Genomic DNA, 25,838 nt, shown 5'->3' on the forward strand with positions numbered 1-25,838 from the left:
CGGGATCTTCGCCTCGAATCTCCGGATGACGGAGCTTAATGCCGAGATGTCGCCTTAAAAGATGACATCTTTCAAAGCGACGTCGAGCGCAGTCGAGACAATGATAAGACATTTCGTTCACCGTGAAAATTACAGCGGACCTTTCATTCTCGCGATGATTTTCAGTAGAGAAAGAGAGGGACACGAAAATTTTCATAATATTCAAGAGCTTTAGAATTCATGAATTTTGAAAAATCGCTGTACGTAGAAAAGGGGGTCCGGTATGAAGAATGAGAGGCAAAATTGAGTGAAATTTTCATGCGAACAAAATACAGGTGCGCGTGATGCGTAAAACTGTACGAATGCGAAACGGAAGAAAATAATGAGAGAGAGAGGGAGAGAGAGAGAGAGAGAGAGAGAGAGAGAGAGTGCAAAACTAGAAGGATCATTTTCACAAAGAAATATGCGCCATATGAAGGAAAAATTTTAAGCGTTCGCATAAAACGTGATAAAACGCGAGAGCGATTATTATGGCAATAGGCGAAAACAAATATTTGGTTCTTTATCGATCACATCACGGCACTTCGCTCTTCATATCTTCAAGTTGCATAATAATAAGGCAAGAGCGACGAAAGATGCAGATGTTACCTCGCTTAATAAACCAATTATTAAATATCAAAAGTGCACGACTCGAGTTTACCGACCCTCGCATTAGCATTTCTTAATTAGGGTTGAATAATTAAATTTATTTAATTTCTTATGCTTAATGACAGGTCGGCAAGATCTGTCGTAAGCTGTTACTACTTGTTCTTGGTTTTCTGCACGGCATCGCGTAATTGCCGTGCGTTTTCCCGTGAGCCTTTTAAACAACTTAAAAATGCATGCGGCGCACTTACGGGCTGGGATCTTGCAAAAGCGTTGCCAGAGTCAGAGCATTCACCCACTGGTTCAAGCTCTCCCGACTGTCGGCCGCGAAGTGGTAAGTCCTCATGTTCGCGTGTTCGGCCTTGAAGGCGAACTTCTTGTTGACTTTGTCCTCGGGTTTGCAGACGGTAACTCTGTACGAAGGTAGTAATATCGAACCTAGCAGTTTCTCCTCCTCCGGGCCTGAAAATTAGTAAATTGCTATGTTGGAGTAAAAGCTACAACGACGAGGCTGGTCTTAATTCTAAAATTAGGCGACAATATCTAATTTCACGTTGTAACTCGCGAATTGCCCCTACTACCCTGTCGACGATATTTCAATCTCAATTTCTGCTTCAGTCTTAATTTTTTATCTTACAATTAGCAAACACCATTTGGCAAATGCACAATTTAGTAAAATATATCTCCATATATTTCGCGCGTAACGAATATAGAATCGCGGCTAAACGATGCCGCTTTCAGATAGTCGGTCAAACGCAAAAATATTTGTGGCATCTTGTTTTCAATCCTGACTAGTTCAAATATACCATTTGGTGATATAACTGCAATATCGTCTCTCTCTCTCTCTCTTTCCCTTTCTATCTTTAACTCGAAATTTCTCTGCAGTCTATTTCTATTGATTGATGTATGATGTGTACAACACGGACACATACTTTCATATGGTTTTAAACATTTTGCGAAAATAAATATTTGCATATTTGGTTCAGGATTGTATAGCAATATTAATCTCAAAAGACAAAATTCCACGGATTTTTATCGAACGAAATACGAGTTTTTAAATGTGTATTTGTATAGATATGTATGTATACATATATATACATACAACACACGAAATCTCGGCGAGCGAATCGGATTCTCGCATGTTGTATTTCGGACAAGCTGGAATTTCAGTCTAAATTAATTTCAAGCTGCGAGCGATCCGCTAACGATAAACACTGCAATAACGTACAAATGATAAAGAATGTAATTACGGATTGGAATCTCAATTAACTAATGCACATAAACATATTCTTCGTGTTTTAATAATTAGAAATGTAAAATTTAATTGTCTATGCATAAAGTTTATTAAGATTAAAGAAATTGAACATTTGTAAATTAAAATTTTTCACATTTAATGTTCAAATGATAATGGTTCAAATTTTTATTTTAAAAATGTTCAAATGTGACAAAATTGAAGTCTTATTTTAAAATGTATGTGCACATATTTATATACTTTCGAAAATTATATAAAATTTCTTGTTTTTTAAAAGAATTGTTTCACATAGACCAATAACTTATCTCTTGCAATCTTGAAAATAGAACGAAAATATTTTTATGAAATTCTTATGAAATTTTTCTGTATTTATTGTGCTGGCTTCAAACAACACTCCGGAATTCTTTGATCAGGACTAATAATAACATCCAAGATATAAAGCTACAAATGAGGTGAAGCGGAAAGAATGTTTCTTGACGGTATCCATGATAGTGCTCGTACAGTTATCGGAAACAAAACAAAAAAAATCAAAACGCCTCTTGCGCGCTCTCTACGAGCGTATATCGTCAAAGATCTTTCACATCGACACACCTATTAATAATACGAAAATAATAAAACGGTAAAATTAAAAAGAAAAAAACTTATATTCTGTCTTTTAATTTTATGAATTTTGTAGATATCGCCAAAATGTTTTAAATGTTTTAGAAATGTATCTCTTAAAATTTAAGAAACTCGAAAAAAATATTGTTATACTCAACAAGACGAGCACATATTTCACTCGCGCAAGGGCACTCGAATGCGCAAGACGAAATATAATAAATAAATATTCTTTACAAAAAAAACACAAGCTTTAATTGTAGAACTATATACAATTCATTCGTAGCGGAATTATTCGAAATATCGCTTGACAGCTCTGCGTCCAGAACAAAAGCCGGCCGCGCTTTTCTTATCAAATCGATCGACGTTCCTTCAGCCAGCTTCTCAAGCTTAGCCGAAGAACGGGCATAACGATATATTAAAGATTAAAGAGTTTGTAAAAGTTTTGCGAAAATCCGCATGAAAGATTAAAAATAATAATTACGTAATATTAAATTCTCTTCTTTCTTATCAAAATGCAGAAGGTCAACTGATCCGCTCCGAATATTGTAAACCCGCTTGCGGGAGCGACGCGATAGGGGAGATGAGTTTGTTGTCGAGAATTAGTTCCTTCCGCGGGTAAGGATACTCGAGGAGGCTCGGCAGGCCGCTAATTAGAGAGCGATATGCACCGAATTTAATTTAACTAAAGTTTGCCGAACCGCCGCGAACTCTCAGTGGAAACAACTTCCTTCTGGATGACGCGTAAGTGGTGGATGGCGCGCGCGAGATGTACCTTTAGCGAGACGTATCTCTTGCCGCGATACTCACGTATCGAATCAAAAGGGCCAGAGTGCAATTAGCGCCTATAGCCGAATCGGAATAGACGAGCAACGTCGTTTGAAACGACCGGAAATTGGTCATCTGTGCGATCTGGACCAGCAAGACAAAACGGGAAAAGACTTGGCGGAATGCCAGAATGTCTTCGCGAAAAACTAGCAAATGCACCAAAATAAAAGCTCGTAAATACAGCAGATACGAATCGATTCGAACGGAAACACCCTTGGAAACATCGCTCATTTATGAATTTTATGAAACGGGAACTTTATCTCCGATCTGGAAATGATTTTTTTATCGCTGGAGATAGATATTTATGTGAAAAATCTCAATTTATTTTAAAATAGAAATTCATTGTGTTATAATACAGTAGCAAAAGCTGAATTTTTGTCACTTAGATCCTATTACGAGAAACCGAATTATGAAGAAGTATGAATTTCACGCGAAATGGCCATAAGACTTGATTCGTTCGATTTGCGCATTGCGGTCAATGAGAGGGCTTATTTAAACTAATAACTAACTTTAATATAATAATTTCCATCAGATTGGTGATTAGTACGAGCTTCTGGGATAATTATTAATGATTATTTCAGTCCATAATGTCGATTGATAATTACGCGACGAATAGTCGTTACATCTGCCACGGATTTCAAATGCTAAACCGAACGCCGAACGAGCTCCGATTAATACGGCTTATTAAAAGCAGTAGCATCGCACTCGGTATAAAAATAATAAAAGAAAGAAAATTAAAATGGGTGAAAAAAGAGAGTAAAATAAAATAAAATATCGATCGTGGAACGTGCGGACTCACCCTTGTAATAAAAGAGGCAGTACTCGGAGAGGACGAACCAACGCTTCTTCCACAGCATGAGACCCTCCGAGCCCTGTTTATGCAACCATCCCTGCAGCGCGACGGGGGCGGAGAGGGGCCTTTTCGCGGCGGGCGAACGCAAACCCCCTTGCGGGCCACTCCGTCTGCGCACCCCCGACACGGAGGCCGCCACCCCCGAGCCATCGTGCTTGCTACGTACCTGAACAGGTACGGCGGCCGGCGGCGTGCTCGACTGGACAATCTGTGAAATAAAACGCGCCCTTTCTTATCACGGCACTCATTTACAAATCTTACGACCGGCGTTACATCAACGTCGCGTCGGCGGAACTTAATTTCGCTAAACTTAAAACTGTCCCATATCTTGAAGCGGAAGAAGAATAAAAATCGCTTACGCAAAGGTTAAGATTAAACGCTCGTTTTTTTCCCCTTAATTAATTTCCAAGGGCTGACTCTTGTAATACTTTCACTTTAAATGTACCTGCAGTGATGTTTAATGCACAAAATTTAAATACAAATTTAATACAAATGAAGACCCGATCGAATTAATTGCAGAATTGTGATTCCGTTCGTCATTCTAATTTGATCTTGAAAAAAAAAAAAATTACTAATCTAATTTTGACAAAAATCTCCACACGAGTAGCGTGACACGTACAAAGTGCGACCGAATAATTTTATTACTTTAAAATGTGCCAACGACGCAAGATGTGATTTTGTTTGCTATTTACAAGACAGCCACGCGCGCCATGTCGTATACGACGCTGAATGGCGTCAAACATTTTCCAAGTTTGTGAGATTTACAGGGCGATTCCGCGTAGATAAAGATAGAAAGCTGGAGGTAATAAATCTTTGGTGAAATTTGGAATCTTTCTCTCGCCACGATCGTCACGGGCGACGGCGGCGGGCGAGATCTCGACGCCTTTTATTCGGTGCCTTCCCCGAATGCGGCTGATCGAAATCCGTTTTTCCGCTTGCCGACGCGCCACGTTATCGCGCAAAATTGCCGTTGGCCGACAAAAATTTCGCCACGCCACTCGGAACGTCTATCCGATAATGAAAAGCCATGGAAACGAAAAAGGAAGAAAAGATATGCCGCCAGCGATAGCGCGATCGCCATTCGAACGTAAAATTCGTCCGATCCGTCGATTCTCCTCTTCTCTCGTGTTGGGGAAAATGCAAAAAAACAAAAAAAAAACGCGGTATATCCGTATCCGGCGAACAAAACAATCGCTAAATAACTAATTACCTATCGCTAGACGTAAGTTGGACGCGGCGGCGGAATGCATTTTCAATGACGAACACGTGTCTCCGCGAAGTTCAGTCGGATTTAATCCTCGAAATAGAACCAGGTGTATTATGCAAGCCCTTGCCGCTATCGATTTCCCTCTGCCTTCCCATCAGATTTAAAAATACATGCGCAAAAGAGCGGCAGCGGCGGTATCGGTCTCGGTACAAAAGATTGCAGAGGGCCGTAGGAACACTCGAAACTCCATTCCCGACGTGGAAATGAATAATTTACCGCTCGCTCTATCTCGCCTCGGCTCCGCTCCGCCTGGCTCACCATCCCCCACCGCCCTGGTTTTCCCGTAGAAATTTTACGAGACAGCCCCCCCTGGTCCCGTATGCGCTGCCAGCGACGAAAAATAGTTTACATATTTGCGACGCTCGCAAGTTTCGTACGTGAGATATTGCGCGCAGCGGCGAGATATTGCCGTATATCGAACGATAGGACGTTAGCATTAACATCGTTCGGGAAGTAGCGTCATAGGGAAGTAGTTTACGATACGCCGAGCGTATCGATATTCCTTTGCCTAATATTCTTCCGTCGTGCTTCTTTTCGCGCGTTAATAAAATTTATGGATGATAAATTACAAATTTTTACAAGTTTACAAGCGTCCATCGGGGGAAAAAGTGCGCCGGGGAAAATCTCGATGGCATTATTACGCGCCATTCCGTCCTATTATAAACGTTACGCCGTGATATTTTCCAGATCTCACTCGAAGAATTTCCGTCAACAAGAAACTCGTAGATACGTTCTTATCTGAGGACACGAGAGGAGTGGAAAGTGTCCTCCTCGTTCCTCCCACTCCTCCCTTACCCCCGGACGGACGTCGGTAGTTTCTGGCGCTCTCAGAAACGCCGATAACACGAGCTGTATTTTTCAGGAATACAAAGTGCCGCGGACGTCTCTTTGAGAAACTCGCGAGGTACGCGAGACACACGTGTGCGGTGCATAGAGAGTGCCCCCTAAATCTAGCGAATGCTAAGAACTATCCCGTGGAGCATTCGCTCTCCCCCGAGAGGATAATGGCGCACGGATACAAATAACACAATGCACGAGTTGTCGATGCGGGAGGAAGAGCCCTCGGAGCAGGTCTGATTGATCGATCTCTCCTCGGGAACGGGTGCGGCGATTCTTCAGCCGAAACGTTACGCGGGAGTTGCCGCGGAAGAGCATTAGCGCACGCTCGCCCATCGCGTGTCACCGTCGTCGTCCCGTTTCGTCTTCCACGTTGCACCACTTCCACGGTCGTCCGTCTCGTCCGTGAAATTTCTCCTATACGAGCGCCTTCGTCGCGCCACGAAAAAGCCGGACACGGAAGAGGAGTCGCCCGGGTAATCCGTTAAATTACAAGAGCGCTGCTCGCGCGCAGACGACGGAAGCGGGGAGCGGGCTCGCTCGCTCGCTCGCTCGACTAAAAAAGATCAAGTTCCCGGGGTTCACCGATCCCGAGGAAAACTTCGTTTCCGCGGTACGGTTGAACTCTCGCGGCAAACTTTCTCTCTCCCCCTCCCCCCTCCCCCAATTATCTCTCTCTTTCTTCATAGCGGCGTCGAATTAAATCACGACCGATTCGTATCGCTCGCCATTATCCCCCCAGACGAGGTAATCGCCGAGCGTCACACGACGCTAATTCGAACGATGCCTCTAATTGGGTGAGCGCAGCGTGGACGGCTTTACGCGCTAAACCCTGTGCCATTCTCGCTTGTACGAAGGCCCGCGGCCGGCATGCAACTCATTAAACATTGCGGTTCCGAACAGTAGATAATAATCGATCGCGGGAACGTTATTTATAGCGATCCGTGCGCCACGCCAATTCCCTACGACTAAACTGATTCTCTCGTAATTTTATCCTGTCCCCCCTCCCCCCGCCCCTTTCCGTGAAGATAAGTTCCAACCACGCGATGCACGCGTGTATCTCGAGAGAAGAAACGCAATTACAAAAATATCTACAATTTATTATTGATTAGTCGTAAATGTAAGGTGTCTTTACCTTTTTGTTGTCCATCCCGGGCGTAGAGCTGGTCACCGGCTGGTCGAGCCTGTAACAGAAGAACAAACTTTGAAACATTTGCGATAAAGAATGCAACGCAACGTTTTACCATTTATGACGTTTATAATTTAAAGTAGAAAGATATTCGACCGTTTAATGTAACATACAAATCTAAACAAGAAGGCCTTCCACGATCGTAGCTGGATCTTGGTGCTTTACATTTACTCGTGTGATTTTATATACTTTCTCAGATTCAACACAGACTGCGCGCCGTTACTTTCGATCATAACATAGTTACAATCGAATAAGAGTCAATAATATCACATTTATTAAATTTAAATTAATTTAATAATACACGATGCTACTAGCATCTAAATATTAACTCCCTTCCACCTGAAAATAAACTGTAAAGAATTTATAGTTTATAATATTTATATCACATTTTGGGATAAATCCAAGAGACAAATCTATTTTTCTAAATATTATTCGCCAAATCTGACATTTTTGAATATCTTTAATTATCGTCAGAGTTGGAAATGTTACTTTATAAAAATAACGCATTACTATTAAATACTGTCGCTTTTTTAAAACTTCACGGAAAAAACCGATTTCGCTCGAGTATCTAAAAATTTACCTGGATACAGATCTAAAAATAATTTTGTTGGGCTACCAAAGATGTAGAAGCGTAATGAGAAAAAACTTTAGACATTTCACCAACCAGTTTGAGCAGTCCAACATAATTATTTCGATGACCTAACAAAATTATTTTTGAATCCGTATCCAGCTGAATTTTTAAATACCTCAGAAAAACTGTTCTCTTCACTATTTTATCGTCATTCGTTTTCAGAGAATTTTAAAAATTAACGATTTATTAGCTTTTTTGTTACATTTTTGTAACGCTAAGGTATAATTACATTTAAAAATTACATTCTTTAATAATTAATATCGTTACACTTTGAGAAAAACGACGCTTTCGAGAATTTGCTGTTTTTCGTCTCTTGTCTTTTATTTTTTTATCCAAATTATTATTTCCCTTTTTTATTATTTACTCATTAATTTTAAATAATTTATTCATATATTCAAATATCAATAATTATTTTTTTATTTTAGCCTTAATAATAAAATTAAGAATCCCCCCTCTTTCCATTTTTGACTACCTTTAATTTCTAAATTTATAAATCTCTCAAAATTGACGTAACAGATAGCGCTTTACTTTCAAAAGCTTGTAGTCTTCTCACTGTATACTCTTTCACTACATTTTCTCTGCGACTTCCGCCACTTGAAAAATAATCGCCTCAGTGCCCGTTGAAGGATATCGAGCGATCGTCACTTTCCGCTTCCGCGAACTCGCGGACGAATCTCAACCTCGATTCTCAGACAATACGGACGACAAAGTTACGCCTCGATGTTTTTCGGTACGAGGGCATTGAAAATTTATTGGCCATGCAGACGGAAACATCGGTCGATACGCGGAGCGTTAAAAAAAAAAAAAAAAGATTCCGAAATGAAAGTTTCATTCGACGAGTTTCCGCGCCGGAGAGCCGTCATTTTACCCAACGGTGACCGCATATTGGAATAATGTAATGCTATATGTAAAACATGCATTGTTCCTTTAGAAAACCGGTGGACATTCGCGGTTACGAATCACCCCCAGTTAAATTAAACGATAAAATAATTTAAATTAATGACAAAATCGCTTCGAATGCATCGTGAAATTTGAACAATGGAACGTTTCAATAGCGTCGTTAATCCCGAGGCTTCGTGTCACTGCGTCTTCTCGTTTGCTTCATCGCGCCATCGTTCTTTTACGAGAGCATCATAATTTTCTATGTGTTCTTATTTAAAAATTAGTGCGATTGTTCGGCGTATACTGCCTCTCTCCGCTGTACTTTTCTGTGCACGAAAAGTCACGTTCTGTTGTGGCAACCGTCGCGCCGGTGCTGTTAGCAATGGCACTTGCCACTGCACAGGGAAGAAAGGGTCAACACACTATGCGGGATGCCCTTGCAGACGCAAAGGCATAACGCGCCATCGCTTTTTATTATCCGAGCTGCACGTCGGTAGATGCAACGTGGTTGCGCGACGTGACGCGTGGCCGTTCGTTCGGAAAGTCTCCTCGGTTAGCGGGAGAGATCGATTTATCGTTCCGGACGGTTTTATTCCCGAGTGCGACGAGCACGTACAGTTCTGGTCTCCGTTGTCATCGTCATCGTCGTCGTCGTGGCACGGCCACGGCCGGACGCCGCACGTGACAGAGATGCACGCGCACGCGTACGCGTACGATCACCAATACGCGCGACGGAATTTCCATTTTCATTCTCGGCGCGTGTCGTCCGATATTAAAGCCCTGAATCCTTTTATCAGTCGACTTGATTCGATTTATTCTCCCGAAATTGTGAGAACTGTTATAAATTGATGTCATCGAGTGCGCTCCCGGGTGCGACGCAAGAGTACCTCGATCGCGAGCGTCGATAATTGAACCTTTCCGTTCTGCAACTGCTATCGAGAGATATAATGAGTAAAAATATAATTTTATCCAATACCCTGCTAAACGTCGTAGTTCAATATCGAATGCGTTCGATATCGTCCTCGGAAAAAGAGCCGCGAAAAACAATTTCGCGTATAACGAGTCTTCACAGAAAGAAAAATTTTCGTTGTTATAGCTGTATATGCTGTCGTAACTATAAATTTATAAACTACAGCAAAACGATACATTCGTAAAGTGGCAAAAGATGCCTGTCTATCAGAATCATATCGTATAGTAACATAAAAATAGTTATCGGAATTATGTCAGTGTACAGGTAATACACTTGGTAGATAATTTATGTAGTTACCTAGAATTACTTTTAGCTACAGAGTATATTTTGGATACAACAAATATTTTCTGTAGCTACATTCGTGTCAGGTAGTTAAATTTCAACTAAAATCACAGACAAGATATTTAGCTGTTCATACATCATTACGATGTAATTTAGTTACTATGTGCAGTTTTTAGCTACGACAGCTACCTTTTCTTTCCATGTTCATTTTCGCGATCTTCCCGCTATTTCGGGACAACATGCGCCGCGTACTGTGGATAAATCTCAATACAATTCGAATAATCAACCGGGTTACACTCGAAATGATGATATTATAATATAAAGAAAGGAAGCAGCCAATTTACGAGCAAATTAATTGATCGTGTAAATTACGTAAGCATTAAGGATTTATTCTCCTAAAAGATATAGGTAATATTGTACAAACGTTTCGACTATACTTACAAAAAAAACCTACTCAAGTGTTACACTCCGATTTTGGTAAGCTTTAAATATGTTGTGATCTAGGTCAAAATAAGAAACACATATTTTTTTTATGTGACTGTTAAGGGGGTAAAACTCGCTCCTGAAAAAAATCAGAGTTTTTTTTTCATTTCTGAGCTAATACCGTCGAAACGGTGAAAGATATAAAAGAAGTTTCAAATTGAAGTTTTACTTAGATTTTTCAGAAATTTTTGTTTCAAAATACCTTTTCCGCTCTAAATTTCCAGAGCGCGTTTCATCCCCTCAACAGTCGTATGAGTACGTAAAAAAATGTGTCTATTATTTTGACCGAGATTGTCAGAATCGAAACGTAACGCTTGGATAGGTTTTTCTTGTAAGCACAGTCGAAACGTGTGTGTAATATTTCTTAAGAGAAAATTCTTAATGTTTACGTAATTTACACGATCAATTAATCTGTTCGTAGGTTGGCTATTTCTTTCCTTTATATTTGTCTTGCTACAAAGAAACGAGTGTTTACAGATTTATTATTCTTCGAAATGATTACTATAACGAACGTCGATTAGATATCGACTTTTTTTTTTACCGCCGAACCTGTTTTTCCCGCACCTTGATTGCGGGATTGGCCAATCCGAACGAGATCGATTCGAAAATTGTCGATTCATTTTGAGGCAAAAAGCTGAAAACGACGGCAACGTATCGGCATGCCGAGACCGCAGATTCGATTGACCGGTTTGCCATCCGTTTCCAATTCGCCACGCCGAATGCCGGTCCGCTGGTCTTGCCCGGCATTAGAGTCCAGTCGCGTTTAGACGACGATAAGATAATCGACGGTAACGGAATAGGCGTTGCGCTGCGTCGGCGACGGAATGATTAATGCCATTAACGTCGCATTCATCCGGAATAGCGAGCGGAATAGCGTCCAAATGAAATTCCAGACACTCCATTGCGTGGCGCGCGTCTTCCGATCCGCTCGCAGTCTGCGACTGTACGCGCAGATTTTAATGACTGCCCTTAATTGGCGCAAAATTGCTGCACTAATGGCTGGTTCAGAGCTAGCGAAAGAGTGAGAGAGAAAGAGAGAGGAGGAGATGCCGCGCCGTATAACTTCTGAGCTCACGACGTAATTAAAAACCAACGTACTAAACCACACTCGTGCGCCCTAATAGAGCTGTTTCCATCTCCGGAATTGCCAAACCGCTGTCTTCTTCCACAACCATACTCGAAAGTCTGCGTACTCGTAAAAGGCGGTTCTATTGACCTTTCTTTTTCTTCCCGTTGTTTTTTAGCGATCATGATAATCCTTTAAATGGCGCTATAAGACCGAAATAAAATACGAAACGAGTTCTGTACGAGGCACGTTGTAAAATCGTGATGCTCGCGTGAGTCTGGAAACTAAATCTGTTGCATCCGGAGTAAATCTCCGCGCTCTTTACGATGCTTTCAATATTATATATGAGCGTCTCCAAAAAATACAATTTATCAGAGATATCCTAAAAAATATCGCAAAACAAAAACAATTTTTATTTAAGACAAAAAAATTATTTACTCAATCGGTTGTCAAATAATAATTTATTTACTCGCGGTCAAATTAAAAATTTCCTAAATATTTATGTAAATAAAATGCAGAAATATAATTTTTAATCGAGTAATTCTTTCTTGCAGTTTAGAAAATATTTACTGTTAGAAATTGTTTTTACATTCAAGATGATTAATTTTTTTTAATCTAAGAAAACAATTTAATAACAAATTTAATAATATTATTAGCTTATTTATAAAATTATAAAATATTTTCACTTAAACTGAACAAACAAGTGCATCAAAATATGGTTAAAAAAAAATTTATTTTTTTTATTGAAAAATTTTTTCTCATAGCGTAATAATCTAATTATTAAATAAATGTAATTGTACGATCATGTAAGAGAGAAATGAAAATAATGGCGCACGTCGCAAACTCGAGACGAATCGCAAGCGTTGCTATCCCGTAGATGTCCGCGAGAAAAATCAATTCTAATTTTTAGTCGCAACAGAACGCAAAGTGACTCGTCTCGCACGACGACGAATCGCCATGGAAGCGGTCAGCGGATGACACGCGGCACCCGGCGATGCCGAATTATGGTAGACGCCCGCCACGCCGGGAAAACCGATCGTCTGGGACGCGATACAAACGACCGTCGCGTCGCGCGGAGGGTGTACTCAAAATGCATCGTCGCGCGTTTACTTTAACGTTCGCGACCGAAATTGGGTCGCCGCGATGCGGTGCGATGCGCCACGATCTAACCCTTTGATATAGCGCGGCGTATACACTCGTTTATTCGCGGTGGCGCGCGGTGAATGCGGCACACGTCCATACGCCACGCGATATCAATCGCACCGACCTTTTTCTGCTAGGAACGCTTCTTACAGTGGGGAAACGCTGGCGCCGCGATTATCACTTCGTCCATTCTGGCAGTTACCGTTTATGCCTCCGAGATGCCCCGGAAATTGCAAGTCGGTGGATATTAGAAAAATTAAAAGAAAGTTTTTCCTTTTCGATTTCGCGACTTCACCTTCTCGCAAAATTCAAAATCGGACGAAAATAAGTATAAATAGGATGGAAGAGCTCTGACGCTTTGATGAAGTTTGTGTTTCGTAATATTTGAATTTTTAACGCATTTTAACGAAAAATATGTTACCTAAAAATTTGATGACAGAAATTAAAGCGCTGCGACGCGCGAAGGAGAACAGTACGAAATGTTTTGAAAGCCACGGCTGCAAACCGGAGGCAAACATATCAAAGAATCCATGGTATGCTTGGGACAGTCCGGTGAAAAGCGGTGTAGAAAAAGCTTCCGCTATTCCTTGTACGCTTATTACAGCATTCATGTTACAGGCATATATTTACCGTAATACGACACTACCGCGCATCGCGCGTCGTAATGAAATTAGAGTAGTTGCGCTCGAATATAACGCTGAACGTGACGAGACGGGCAAAGTAAAGCAGACAATTAAAAACGCATGCGGCAGCCGCTCTCGACGGTCTGAAAATGAGAGTTTAATGCAGTCCGCCGGCTTATACACGCGCCCCAGATTAAATACAAATTCGCGGTAGCAATTACATTATTAGAATGTCGTTTGTGCGTATTAAACGTTATTCCCGGCCGCGCGCGGTCGCGTTTCCGACTTGTACTTTTAGCATCGGAAAAAAATTCACTCCTCCGCGCGATAGCCTTGCAACGTAGTAACGCTCGCGATCTCTTAAGTTCACCGTGTCACTTGACCCAGAAATTCATGTCGAAAGCATCGGAATCGATATCCTACGGAAATAGATGCGAAGAAGCGTCGCGAATAATTGGACGTCGATAAATTGCTAATGGACGAAAGAGGAAGGCGGTAATATATAAAAGCCGTCTGTATAAACGGATCCTTTTTTTCTTCCTCTCACCTTGTCGGATAGAAATCGCAGCATCCGCGAGAAGGTCAGGGTAAAATTAGCATGTGCAGGTTACGTATGAATGCAGAGACCTCGACCGTGATCATGTGGCGATCATTTGAATGAACACGAGTAAACCTACATATTTATATGTACAGATTGAAGCGAGAGATTCTATATATATGTACTTAAATATATATACATCTCTTTCGCTGATGACAAATATACAAGCGACAACGTGAATATTTGAGAAGACATGCAGCCAAATTAATTGAAGGCTTATCGCGCTGGTAGCAATCTATTTAAATTTTTCACGAACGAATGCATATGTCAAACTTGTACGTTTTATTTTTTCGCTATCGGGTCATCTTCAGAACAAATGTGGACATTTAATCGCGATCGAGCTTATCGCGGGTTGATTTGGGAAGGGAAAGAGGCGGAAGGTAGGGGCGAGAGGACAAAAAGCTCAGTGATGGAAAACCAGAGGCAGTCTTGCGGCTAGAGGGAAGGATTTGAACGGAAGGGGTAAAGGAGTGACGGCGTCTACACGTGCATGAAAAGCCTCTTCACGGGAACTCGCAAATATTTTTGCATCCTGCATGAAAGCTTCTCGCGTAAACCGACGAAGTGCTTGCTCGTCTTGTTGTGCTTCGTATTGGAAGAACGTAAGAGGATCCTTCCCGAGTATGAGCTCCATGAAAACGCGTCGCATCCCCAGCTTGCTCTCTTCCGGCATTTTACATGCCGTTCCGCGGTTTCCTTTTCTCTCTCTCTCCCTCTCTTCTCGTTTTTAATTCTCGAAAGTTGGCGAGAAGCAGCATTGCGAGCGTACCGTCGCGCGTCATCGCGAAGCACGTACAAGTGAGACAAACGTGGCGAACGACTCCTGCAGGTATATCTGTGCAGGTCCCAATACAGGCCGGGTCTAGTCGATAAAGCTGCTTCCGCTCGTCCTTTCCGCCACCTTCGTCTTTTTCTAGCGTCTTCAGTCTTTCCCGCAGTCACAGTCCATGGTTTATCGGCGACGAAGAAATTTATTGGTCGAATATACTCGCCTCCGAGCGAGTGCCGAGTGACTCGCGGGAAACAGTTGGGCTACTAGGAAATCAACCGATATGAAATTTATGAGAAAGCGAAATAAACGTGCGCCAAAGCTAATTTATAGTCATGCCGGGTTTAATGGTGTAAGACGGGATATTAGTTGGTAAATTTATGTTAACTTCCCAGCGGATGCATCCTGTTGCTTTGTCAAGCTCTTCGCTGAATATTGATTGCAGGACTAAAAGTTATCTCGCAGCTTACAGGTCGGCTAACCAGCATTACATGAGACGCTTCTTTCGGAAGTGATATACGCGGTAGGAGAAATAGTATGAATTTCAATGAGACGACAACAAGATGCGGTTATAAACTTTTCGCGAAAACTCTTTACTTTAAAACAGAGATTTTTAAAATTGCCATCGTTATTCGTTTCTGGAATAAATAGTTTATGTAATGCATAAAATGTTAATTTGAATAGTAACTAAAAAATAAAAGGATTACGCGAGTCAGCCATTGATTCACGTAATTCTTCTATTTTTAATATCGATGAGTTTCTATCTAATTGAACTTGTTTACATTTATAAAAGTCGTTTAATCAAGAATTTATTTAACGATGACACGATCAAAAAGTGCAGGATTTTTATAAATAATTAATTATGTTTAAAAGAAGACTAAATTATGCAGGATCCTCAATTTCCTAAAAAAAAAAACGGTTTTTACTAAAATATCTAAAAATTCAAGTAGATACAAATCTGAAAATAACTCGGTTGGTCTATTAAAATAATCATCTAGGACGTTCAAATTGGCAGATAGAATGTTAGAAGCTTTTTGCAACTTACGGTTTTCATTATGCTTCAGCGTCTTGCATAATTATTTTGATGGATCCGATAAAATTATTCTTAGTTAATCAGGTCTACTTAATTTTTAGATGTTTCAGCAAAACCGTCATTTCCGAGTATAGAGAGAGTCCTGACGGAATTAAGCATAGATTAAAACATATATCGTCAATATATCTGTAGAATCGGAAAATTTGAAATTTATCTATATCGACGCGAATGGTAAGCTCAGCAAGCTGTGAGTTAATTATTACAACACGCCTGCTATTCTATACGTAGCGATGAGTGTACATGGTTTAGATCGATATACATGGCGTCTTGCCGTCGTGGTGTACCATATACATCAATACGTCATTTCCTCTCGCAGCATCCCAGGAGTATAATTGAAACAGAATAGATCCCCTTTTCGAGGTAACGGGGCGAGTCGTCCCTTTCCCCGTTTCTCTTTGTCGATTTTCGCTCGAATCCTTTTCGACCCTCATCTCTGTATTCGATAAAATATGCGGCAAAGCTGTTATTTTTAATAATTTATTATCTTCGTATCGCGTACGCGCATCGCGGTTATGTGTATATCTGTTTTATGAATGGTCTACGTAATGCCTGATAAATCATAAATTGAACGTTAATTAAGGTAACGCGATCATTCAGAAATTCGTGTCAAATGCAACAATGCTATTAAAGATCGCAAATTGTCTGCATTGGGCCCTTCGTATCTGATTCCAATATAACGATATCATCGTTTCGCCATGCAACAATTGAGCGCATTTGTAATTAATTACACGTTCGAAGCCTCCAATTAATAACATTTCACAGCGTATTGCTCGATGTCATACAATCGACGCAGAATCGTAAATATTCCTATCTTTTTTTTTGTATTATCAAAATTTCATCGCAATATTCTTTTGTAATTCTTTACGCATAAATTTTCTTTTTTTTTTTTAACTCGATAGGTAGGTAGTCGAATTGTCGTTGTGCAGGAACTCGAGTACTGCAACGTGAGAATTAACAAAACGCAAAGTATTATAACAATGGACAGCACTATATTGTGCCATTAAACTATTATACCGAACACGTCAGCGATATGTGTGAATGGACCTTTATGCACTGCGCATGCCGTACGCAACGCACGTGTCGCAGTCGTGCAACCAAGTCTTTCCAGCGAGTGCAATCCCTCGCCACATGACCTAGGTGGCCGATCGATAATCATGGCGAAAAGTCCGTACGGTGAAAACAGTGGAACCCCATCGCGCGAGTAGGAAAAGGACGCTCGTTTTGAAGCGAGAATATTTACTAAGGCGCACAAAGGGACTTGTACAACAAAACAACGGAAACAGCGCGAAGAAATGAATTATGTTTGTCAAGTTGCAATTTTCATTTTGTGCAAGCAGTTGAGCTTCGCAGATGAGCTTTTTATCGCGAGTTTACCGACGCAAGGATTGTCGCGTACTTGTCATAAAACGCATCAAACAAGCGAGGATAAGGATGTGTTACATGACACTGGAAGACTGGAAAATAATATCATTCTTCTAAATAATATAAATAGTATATTCTCTGCTAATATAACTTATTATTTATTCAATAATATATATAATCGTCATTATTTTTTATAAAAATCCATCTACTTATTTATTAAATTTTTTAATTCTTTTCTCAAACAAGCTAACCGGTTTCAATTAAAAATAAAAAACATGACTAAGGCAATTTCAACATTACTTGCTTTTTTTACAAAGACATTACTTTTTTTTCCTCATAAGAAATGCAATAATTGAAAAAGATGATAGTCCGATGAGGCAAATATAGATGAGGTGGTAATTTTTTTGCTGCGTCTGTTTTGTCTATATGTACAATCGAGCATTGTCACGTTACAGAATCAAAGACAATCAGCTTCTTCAAGAAAGGAATTAAAAAAAATGAATAAATAAGTGATCGTTTGTCACATAGAAAATGATTATATTATTGAATAAATAACAAATTATATTAGCAAATTACACGTGATTTACAAATAAAAGTAACATTACTTTTCCTCGTTTCGAATTTTTTTTCTCAATTAATTTCAATAAATCCTAATTTTGGTGAGAAAGACCAGACAAAAACATGTGTACAACATGTGAAATTTAATGGAAGCATACGCGGGGCACTTGACCCATATACGCGTTTCACCGTCGCTTCTCTTATCGACAACAATCACCCCTTTATCGCGACGTAGGCTACAATGCCTCGCTTCCCACGTCGGATACCACGCTGTATTCGTCCGATACCTCTTTCGACCGTATTTTCACCGGCGCGTATGTACATTTCGCATACATTTCGCGCGACTACGAGCCAGATGAAAAAGCCCAGATGTATCGAAGCGATAGCTCGACAGCGCACGGGTTTATGCATGGTACAGATAGACGCGGCAGTGATTCCCGTGTACATCCTGCGGGTGCGTCGAGAGACAGAAAAAGAAATGTAAACTGAGAAAGCGAAAGAGAGAGAGAGAGAGAGAGAGAGAGAGAGAAGAAAAGCTTGAGCTTTTTCGGACATTCTCGCGGCTGAAGGCAAACTTATTCATATGTAGGGAAATACATCCGTTCTCGACATTGTTGACGGGATTCGAGGTTTCTATGGGTACGCGCCGCGAGAATACATTTTAAGGCGCGCTTTACGCAATCGACAAGGCATGTCGAAAAATCCCCCCAATCTTCCCGCGGGATTTGATCTTGATCGAATTCGATAAGATTGAATTTGACAAGCACGTCTCGTAGCGCTCGCGTTATTTACGTCTCATTCGCTTCGTGGCTACTTTGGAACGAATGAAAGCTGGATAGTCTGGATAAACATTACTTCGGAAATTCTTGCAATTTTTCTGCAGCATGTCATTTTTTATCGAATTTTTCGTGATAAAAGTTGAAAAAACAGGGTATGCGTAGAATTTGCGCTATTTTTACTCCATTCACATTCCTACAGATTTTGAAGCGGTTGCAGTTAAGAGAGAGAGAGAGATAGAGAGAGAGAATATATTTTTTGAAAAAAAGATACCGGCTTTTCGAAACGTTGGATGAAACAATAATGCAACCAAAATATTCAGGTGCAAAAATAGTATTTGCTTCGTCCAATCATCCGGATAGAGGAGAGAAAGGGTGATGCCTCTTTGTGGTTCATGCATAAATCAGTCGTAATGCCTTTTTCATGCGCAACTCGCACACATTTTCTTCCAGTTTCGCTAAATTCACAATTGACGTCTAGTTCGCACAATGATAACGAACGGAGCATTGAGATGATAAAATAATAACTGAAAATTGTCTAGTCACTCTAAAGAGACGGGGGACTGAAAAATTGTCCGGGAGTAAAGAGTACAGAATAAAAGACGAAGGCAGAACCTGCTCTGTCAAATCGTCTGGCGATATCGCGATTGCACTGTGGACTTCCATGCTTCCGCGTTGCGAGACCTCCTTTTTTATTTAAACTACCTCGAAACCTTTCGCGTGTAAAGTGAAGATAAGAAGAGACAGGTGGAGTGACGTCAAAGGAGCACGGCAGCAAAATACAATTCGTTTGAAGAGCACATAATTGTAACGTATAATATATACAACAATAAATCAAGAAAAAGTTTACCAAGAGAAAGATGAATATTTGACGAATCTGACGAGAAAATACGTTGCCTGATAAACTAATAAGTCTAATTGAGGGCGGTACGGAGAAAGGGTTGGATTTATCGCCCTGCGCCGTGCGCGCCCGCTAATCCGTTTCCTACGAATTATGCAACGCTAAGTTGCAGCCGGCCGAAGGGATTCCATTGTGCCGGTTTCCGCCTCCGCGAATTAATAAACGCCGAGATCTGAGGAAACGGCGGGCTCTCCGAGCCGCCGCCGCGAAAATATCGCGTTATGTCTCATTGCGTCATTAATGGAAACACGATTATACAATCATCGACCCGAGGCATTATTCTAATTGTGCTCGCTCTAATTACATTCGCTTTCAGCCGGCAATTAAAATTCTCCAATTTTACCCGGCAGGAGCGAAGGAGTTCACGAGGTACGGTTAAATGCGAGATGTAGGTACGAGATATCACGGCGAAAGTCGATAAATAGAAGAATGATCGATCGGTTTATTATTGGAAGAAGGAAGGAACGAGAAACAGGTGTTCTGAATAAGCGTTTTCCGCGTTTATAGCCGGCGTCTTGTGTACAAGTAAGTGCGCACATCACAATACGTCTTACCAGTCGAAGAAATTCCACAGGCACGCGAACATGTTGGCTGCGAGTTTCCCACATTCGAGCGACAGCCTCGCGCGCTTCTCGCACCCCTCCGTGAATTCTTCCAGGTCGTTTACGCTCGTGGATCGACGAAAATCCTTCTTTTTTCCTCTTTTCCTTTTTCTTTTACATTTTCGTACGTACGATCAAGTCTGTCGCCGATCGCGCACTCGGGTGGGCTCGCTCTGGCTCTCCTCGCCGTTTTCCGATCAGCGTCAAGCGGCGCGCGCGAGCGTTGCCCTTCTTCAGTTTCCACGAGTAGCGGAGTCGCGATGTCATGTTCGAGTTGACGATTATACCCTCGGAGTTGGCGTGGTCGTCCGCATCGATCGTCACGCACTTTCAAAATGGTACGGCTCGACGCGAATTCTCGTCACGCAGTCCGCCCCCTTTACCGGATCTCTGCTGATATCAAGATACAACGACGAATGCTAAAGCTGGAAGTGGCGGAGATCAGCGAGCGCCGCGAGCTCACTGCGCAACGTTACACGTGTCGCGCTGTGTGTTTTCGCGAGAGAGGTTCGAATTTGCCCATCACCATGAAACCCGTGGCAATTAGTCGGCTAATTCTAAAGCGGAATGGCAAATTACCTGTCGCGCGGAAATGTCGTTTTCCTCGCAGCGGGACGTGCAATCCCGTATTAAATACAAATACGGCACCGCGAGAAAATGGCGCGCGCATCCATATTCTTGCCGCAATTTCGCCTCGCGATGTTTTGCAAAAACAATCTAACGGGAGCGAACGGAAAGGCCGTCTCGTGTGAGTTGCTGCCGGGAAAAAAGCCGCCGGAAGCGGCGGAGCGTTGTTGTTAAATTTCGCCCGATGAGAAATGCATTTGCACCCTGGCACTCCGCGCAAAAGGAAACGTACGACCGACCGGAAAGTTGGGAAACGAATTAAAACCGAAGAACCGCCCCGTGATAACCACTGTCGCCGCCGGTGATAATCACTTTGGTAACTCGCGTAAAACTCGTTACCGAGTCCATCACCGTTTATCGAAGGTTGCATGCATTTGTGAAAATAAAGGTGCAGCGGCGCAGCAATAGCAGCAGCAGCAGCAGCAGCACACAGCCGCTTTCCTCGTCTCGATTGTTCGCGTCGCTCCGGAGAATTTAAATTTGTGATATGTGTCTCGCGTATACACGTGCGGTACTTAAATTTTCCTGGCGAAATGAGCGCCTCAACGTGAGAGAGAATCCTCTCTCTCTTTCTCACTCTCGGTGCGATAAATCGATCATAAACTCATTTAAACGGTCGACGACGCGATGTGCGCCAAGACTGTATTAAAAGCTGTGTGCGACGACGAGTTTTCCCGCAGCTTTACGTACGCTGCAAACGACCCGACGACGTTAATGTCCACGTTCATTAAATTTCGGTGCGACATGTAATAACAGCGGAGCGATGATGAAAAATACATCGCGCAATTGAATCGTGCCCGTTCTATCTATCGCGATTCTTTGTTCCATTTAGAAACCTGGGAAAATTAACTTCTTCGTGCAAAAACGTCTCCTCCTCCTCCACCTCTTCTCGACGCGAAACGAAATCTTCTCTTCCATACCTGTGCAAGTACAAACGTGCGAAGAGATCTATTCTTTGCACTCTACTCCGCTCTTCCTTTAAAATACGCGAATGAAATATGCACGCGCGGCACTGAAAATTACGGTAAAATTATGAAAAGGAGAGAAAAGAGAGAGAGAGAGAGAAAGCAAAATCTCTGATAGATAAAATACTATGTTCCGTGCGGTCTTTACTCGCGGTACGATACCGCCAGTAATTTGGCGACGCTTGTTACGGATAAAAAGAAGCGGAGTACTATCTTCCCGGCGCATTATCGCCTCTGCGAGCGACATAATGTATTCGGCAGCGTGTAAAGCGTGCATCGAAAACAGAGTTGCCGGAGTTGCTAGTCGAATACATGAATAATCAGGTTGCCACCACGGCGCGCAACTGCGCTCTCTCGGTAACCACGCCGGTTTTATCAAAAGGCTGTTCATCGTACGCTAGGCAAAGGGGAGCGTGTATACGTCTTAGAATTCTTTTTTTTTTCTCCCCCTTTCTCATGTAAAATATAAATTCTCCCGTCGTCCAATTACTTTCGCTCGTGGGAGCGTAACCCGGCATCGTTTGGATTGCGCTGATTTTTTAATAGCTTTTCCGTATAATCTCTTTAACCTTTCAGATAATCTTTAAAAAGGTGGTTATATATATCGCGAGCGAGCTTAATGCCAAACACCATGTTTTTCACGGAAGGTTGTTGTTGTTGTGCCGTCGAGAAGAAAATTGATACGGAAATTCATAAATGATTTCATTTAATAAACAATGTTACGCGAATAAAATCTCGATACTAAATACATCTCTCGCTCTCTTGCCGTCCTGCCTTTCTCTCGACTAAAAAAAGGAAAAACAAAGTGACGTGATACGGATAAATAGTACAACAACTACCGACCGCTCAAATGCCACGTCGATTTTAACCGTATTCTCCAACGAGCAAATCTACCATCCTGTTTTAGTGTTTCGCGTCACACGTTTCACAATCGTCGCGCCGGCGAAACCGTAAATACGCGGTTTCACTCGGACTATTTTCTTGATTAAAACATCGATCGAGACACACGGTCGGCGTCGTGACAGCGAGCCGCGAATTCGACAGCTCCGTTCCGAATTACCGAATATCGCTGATAGACGTGCAGAAATGTTCGTCGAACAAAAATCGACGAACGTCGAATCAATTTGACGCGAATACGGAAACAATGGAGCGCATTCGACGAGGTGTATTTAACGATAAAACGCGCGTTGCTCGGCCGTTATATATCGCGCGACCATTTCGCCAGCATATCTCGCGCCCCTCGATCCATCCACTCAATCGCCTTGTCGCACGAGTTAGCACGTCCCTCACAAGAGGGACACGAGGGAAAGTACCCCGATTACCATTCGTTCCCGCGTATCGCATAGCGACGAAAAGAGAGACGCTTCTCGAGAGACTTTTACATTTTTCACGGAATCCTTCCGCGTACGACCGCGTCCCGCGAATTAACGCGCCCTGAATAAGTACCGCGGATATCGTCTGAATATTGCAGACCTTCATTTCAGGGAAGGACGATTGCTCGTCAACTCCCACGAGTCCGTTCGCACCGCCCTTGGCCTTCCACACGATCAACCCGAACTACCGCGTACGTTGCCCTTCCGGGTTGAACTTTCGGGTCGGGACAAAAATCGAAGCCAGACATCTCCCCCCGCGTTATGGAAGGTTCACGTAAAGTTTCGCGTGACGGCACGGACAATTTTTTTTTTTGCACGAGCTTTTCGGGTCGCGATAAAGCGGGTAAAATTACTCTGCCGGGAAATAAAACCATACGTCGATCGAAACCATCACCGGGTTGTGTATTCGTAACGTTGCTATCGTTTTTGCATTTTTAATTTTTCAATTTTCACGAATCGTCTTCGCGAGGACGCTCCGAAAAAGAACCAATAATATACAGATCTTAGATTTTATCACCGGTAATATATACACGGAAAGAACAATTTTGTTGTAGCGGCAAAAAATTTAGCTAGATACCGATCAGAAAATAACTACGTTGGATCATGGGAGTAATTATGTACGCTCAAGCGTGAATGATATTGCTGCAAAAAATTTTGACATTTTAGCAATTAGCTTAAACGTCCAATATAGATAATTTAATAGTTCAACATAATTATTTTCAGATCCGTATTTCAACAAAATTGACCTTTTCGCGGGGATAAAAATAAATCGATAGTACATAATAAATAGAACGCTACAAAGATGTCTATTAAATGATTCGTTCGATTTGCGTTTTATTTACCTAATGTAAAAATGGCTACCTCTCAGACCTGTCGCACGGAAGAATAATTTCGCTGAAAGACAGATCTAAAAATAATTATATTGTACCATTAAAAAATTTATATTGGACGTTCAAGCTGATTGCTAGAATGTCAAAACTTTCTGCAGCAGCATCGTCATACTTGAACGTCTCACATAATTATTTTGTTAGTTCAACACAAAGTTATTATCTGATCTGTATCCAGCTGAACTTTTAGATACTACAGTAAAACTGTTCTTTCCGTGTATGAAAAAGAAATCGAGCAATCATATTTATAGAGCTTGAATCCCGTAATACCGAGATATATGTGAATATTTCATTGGTGAGGACTATAATGCCACGGATCCACGGGAACGACTTTCTCTCTCTCTCTCTCTCTCGTATATAATTCGCCGCGATGAAATTCCTTTCTGACACTCGCGATTGCGACAATCACGTTCGGAGACAGCTCGGAAGACGATTCCCCTTGGGGGTCGACCGGTGTACGATCACGTGCCACGGGTATCGCGGGGGCGACGTCCGCGCGCCGCGACCGACGCTCGCTACATCATCACCACCACCACCACCACCATCACGACTACTACCACCACTACCAACCACTTCCACGATGCCGGCGAGATGGCCGAGGACTCTCTCGCCGATGGTCTGCCCGATCGCGCGCGCGAGACAAACGGTGGCAACGGCAGCCGATCGGCCTCGCCGAGGTCACGGCAGGACGCGCCGGAAGAGGCGCGCGGCAATTACTATCATCGATTGTTATCACTGTTCCGGCATCTTCCGGAGACAACGGCGGCGTGCCCGGGGGACTCGTTCCGACGTGCGCTCGAAAGCGAGAGCTCGCGAGCAAGAGCGGCCGGGTCGTCGCCGGAGACGCGCTTCCGTGTACTTCCGGGGTACGCCGCGCGCGAAGGAGGGTTAACGTCGCGCGAGAGAGCCGTGCCGGGTTGTCCCGGCGAGAGAGGGCAAGAATTCTGGGGTTACCCGACTCGTAGCGCGGCGAGGGCCCAACTGGCATGCGCCTTTGCCACCCTTCCCTCTCGCGTCTCCCCGTACACTTCCGCCGCCGCTGCCACCACCGCCGCTCGCCGCCGCCGCCGCCGCCGCCGCCGTCGTCGTCGTCGTCGTCGTCGCCCCTCGCCGTGCTCGTCGAGCTGCTCTGCCACCCCCTTCCCACCAGTGCGTTTTCTCTTCGTCAGTACACTATTGCGGGGGAGGAGAGAGAGATACAGCGCCACGGCTTTCGCTCTCTCGGTTTTCTCTGTTCCGATCATCCCTGCCACCGCCGCCGCCGCCGCCGTCGAACGCGAGCGGCTGCGCGTGTGCATCCTCTCTCTTCCTCCTCTTACCCTTGCACCCCCGGGAATCACCCGGCGCAGCATTGTCCTTACGAGGGTTTTGCGAAGGCATCTTCCGCGATACGCGCATCTGCCCTATGATAACGAGTTATCTTGTCGTACGGAGTACCGAGAGGAGTATCGCAATGTCTTTCGGAAAATTCACTCAAAGATGCGGTGGATGTGTAGAAGGAAAAATTTTTCGTGATAAATTTTTATGTTTTCATTTTGCATGATTAAAGAGTGGATCTCGTAAGAATAAATAATTCACCTTATTTCGTGCGCAATATTTTTACGTCTCGGTCTATAATTGACAAAAAAAATCTAATCGTATTAAAAGACTTACGTACATTACACTAATTAAAAAATCAAAGACGAGAATTATAATCGTCAAGATATAATATTAAAATATTTTTTTCTGGATAGGATAATAAAGTGTAATTCAACGCGGCTAAAAAAAAAAAATTATAAAAGATAAGAAGTTATCTACGAA

At 42.4% G+C, this 25,838-nt stretch overlaps 1 protein-coding gene across 20 annotated transcripts in view; it reads right to left on the minus strand.

Annotated features, from left to right (window-relative positions):
* LOC105199142 overlaps window positions 1–25,838 on the minus strand; it is a 168,539-nt gene that overhangs the window by 56,719 nt on the left and 85,982 nt on the right. For 14 of the 20 annotated variants that reach the window (XR_005574203.1, XM_039446226.1, XM_039446227.1 and 11 more), the window contains 3 exons: window positions 7,394–7,442; window positions 4,101–4,362; window positions 876–1,086 (listed from right to left, as the gene is read on the minus strand). Coding sequence is in view for 19 of the 20 variants with exons in the window: in XM_039446213.1 (XP_039302147.1) it covers window positions 876–1,086; window positions 4,101–4,362; window positions 7,394–7,442 (522 nt within the window). In the remaining variant the exon portion in view is untranslated. The other 6 variants (XM_039446221.1, XM_039446220.1, XM_039446219.1 and 3 more) reach the window with 6 other exon arrangements.

The sequence above is a fragment of the Solenopsis invicta genome, chromosome 2 (assembly GCF_016802725.1).
Source record: "Solenopsis invicta isolate M01_SB chromosome 2, UNIL_Sinv_3.0, whole genome shotgun sequence".
NCBI classification, from domain to species: domain Eukaryota; kingdom Metazoa; phylum Arthropoda; class Insecta; order Hymenoptera; family Formicidae; genus Solenopsis; species Solenopsis invicta.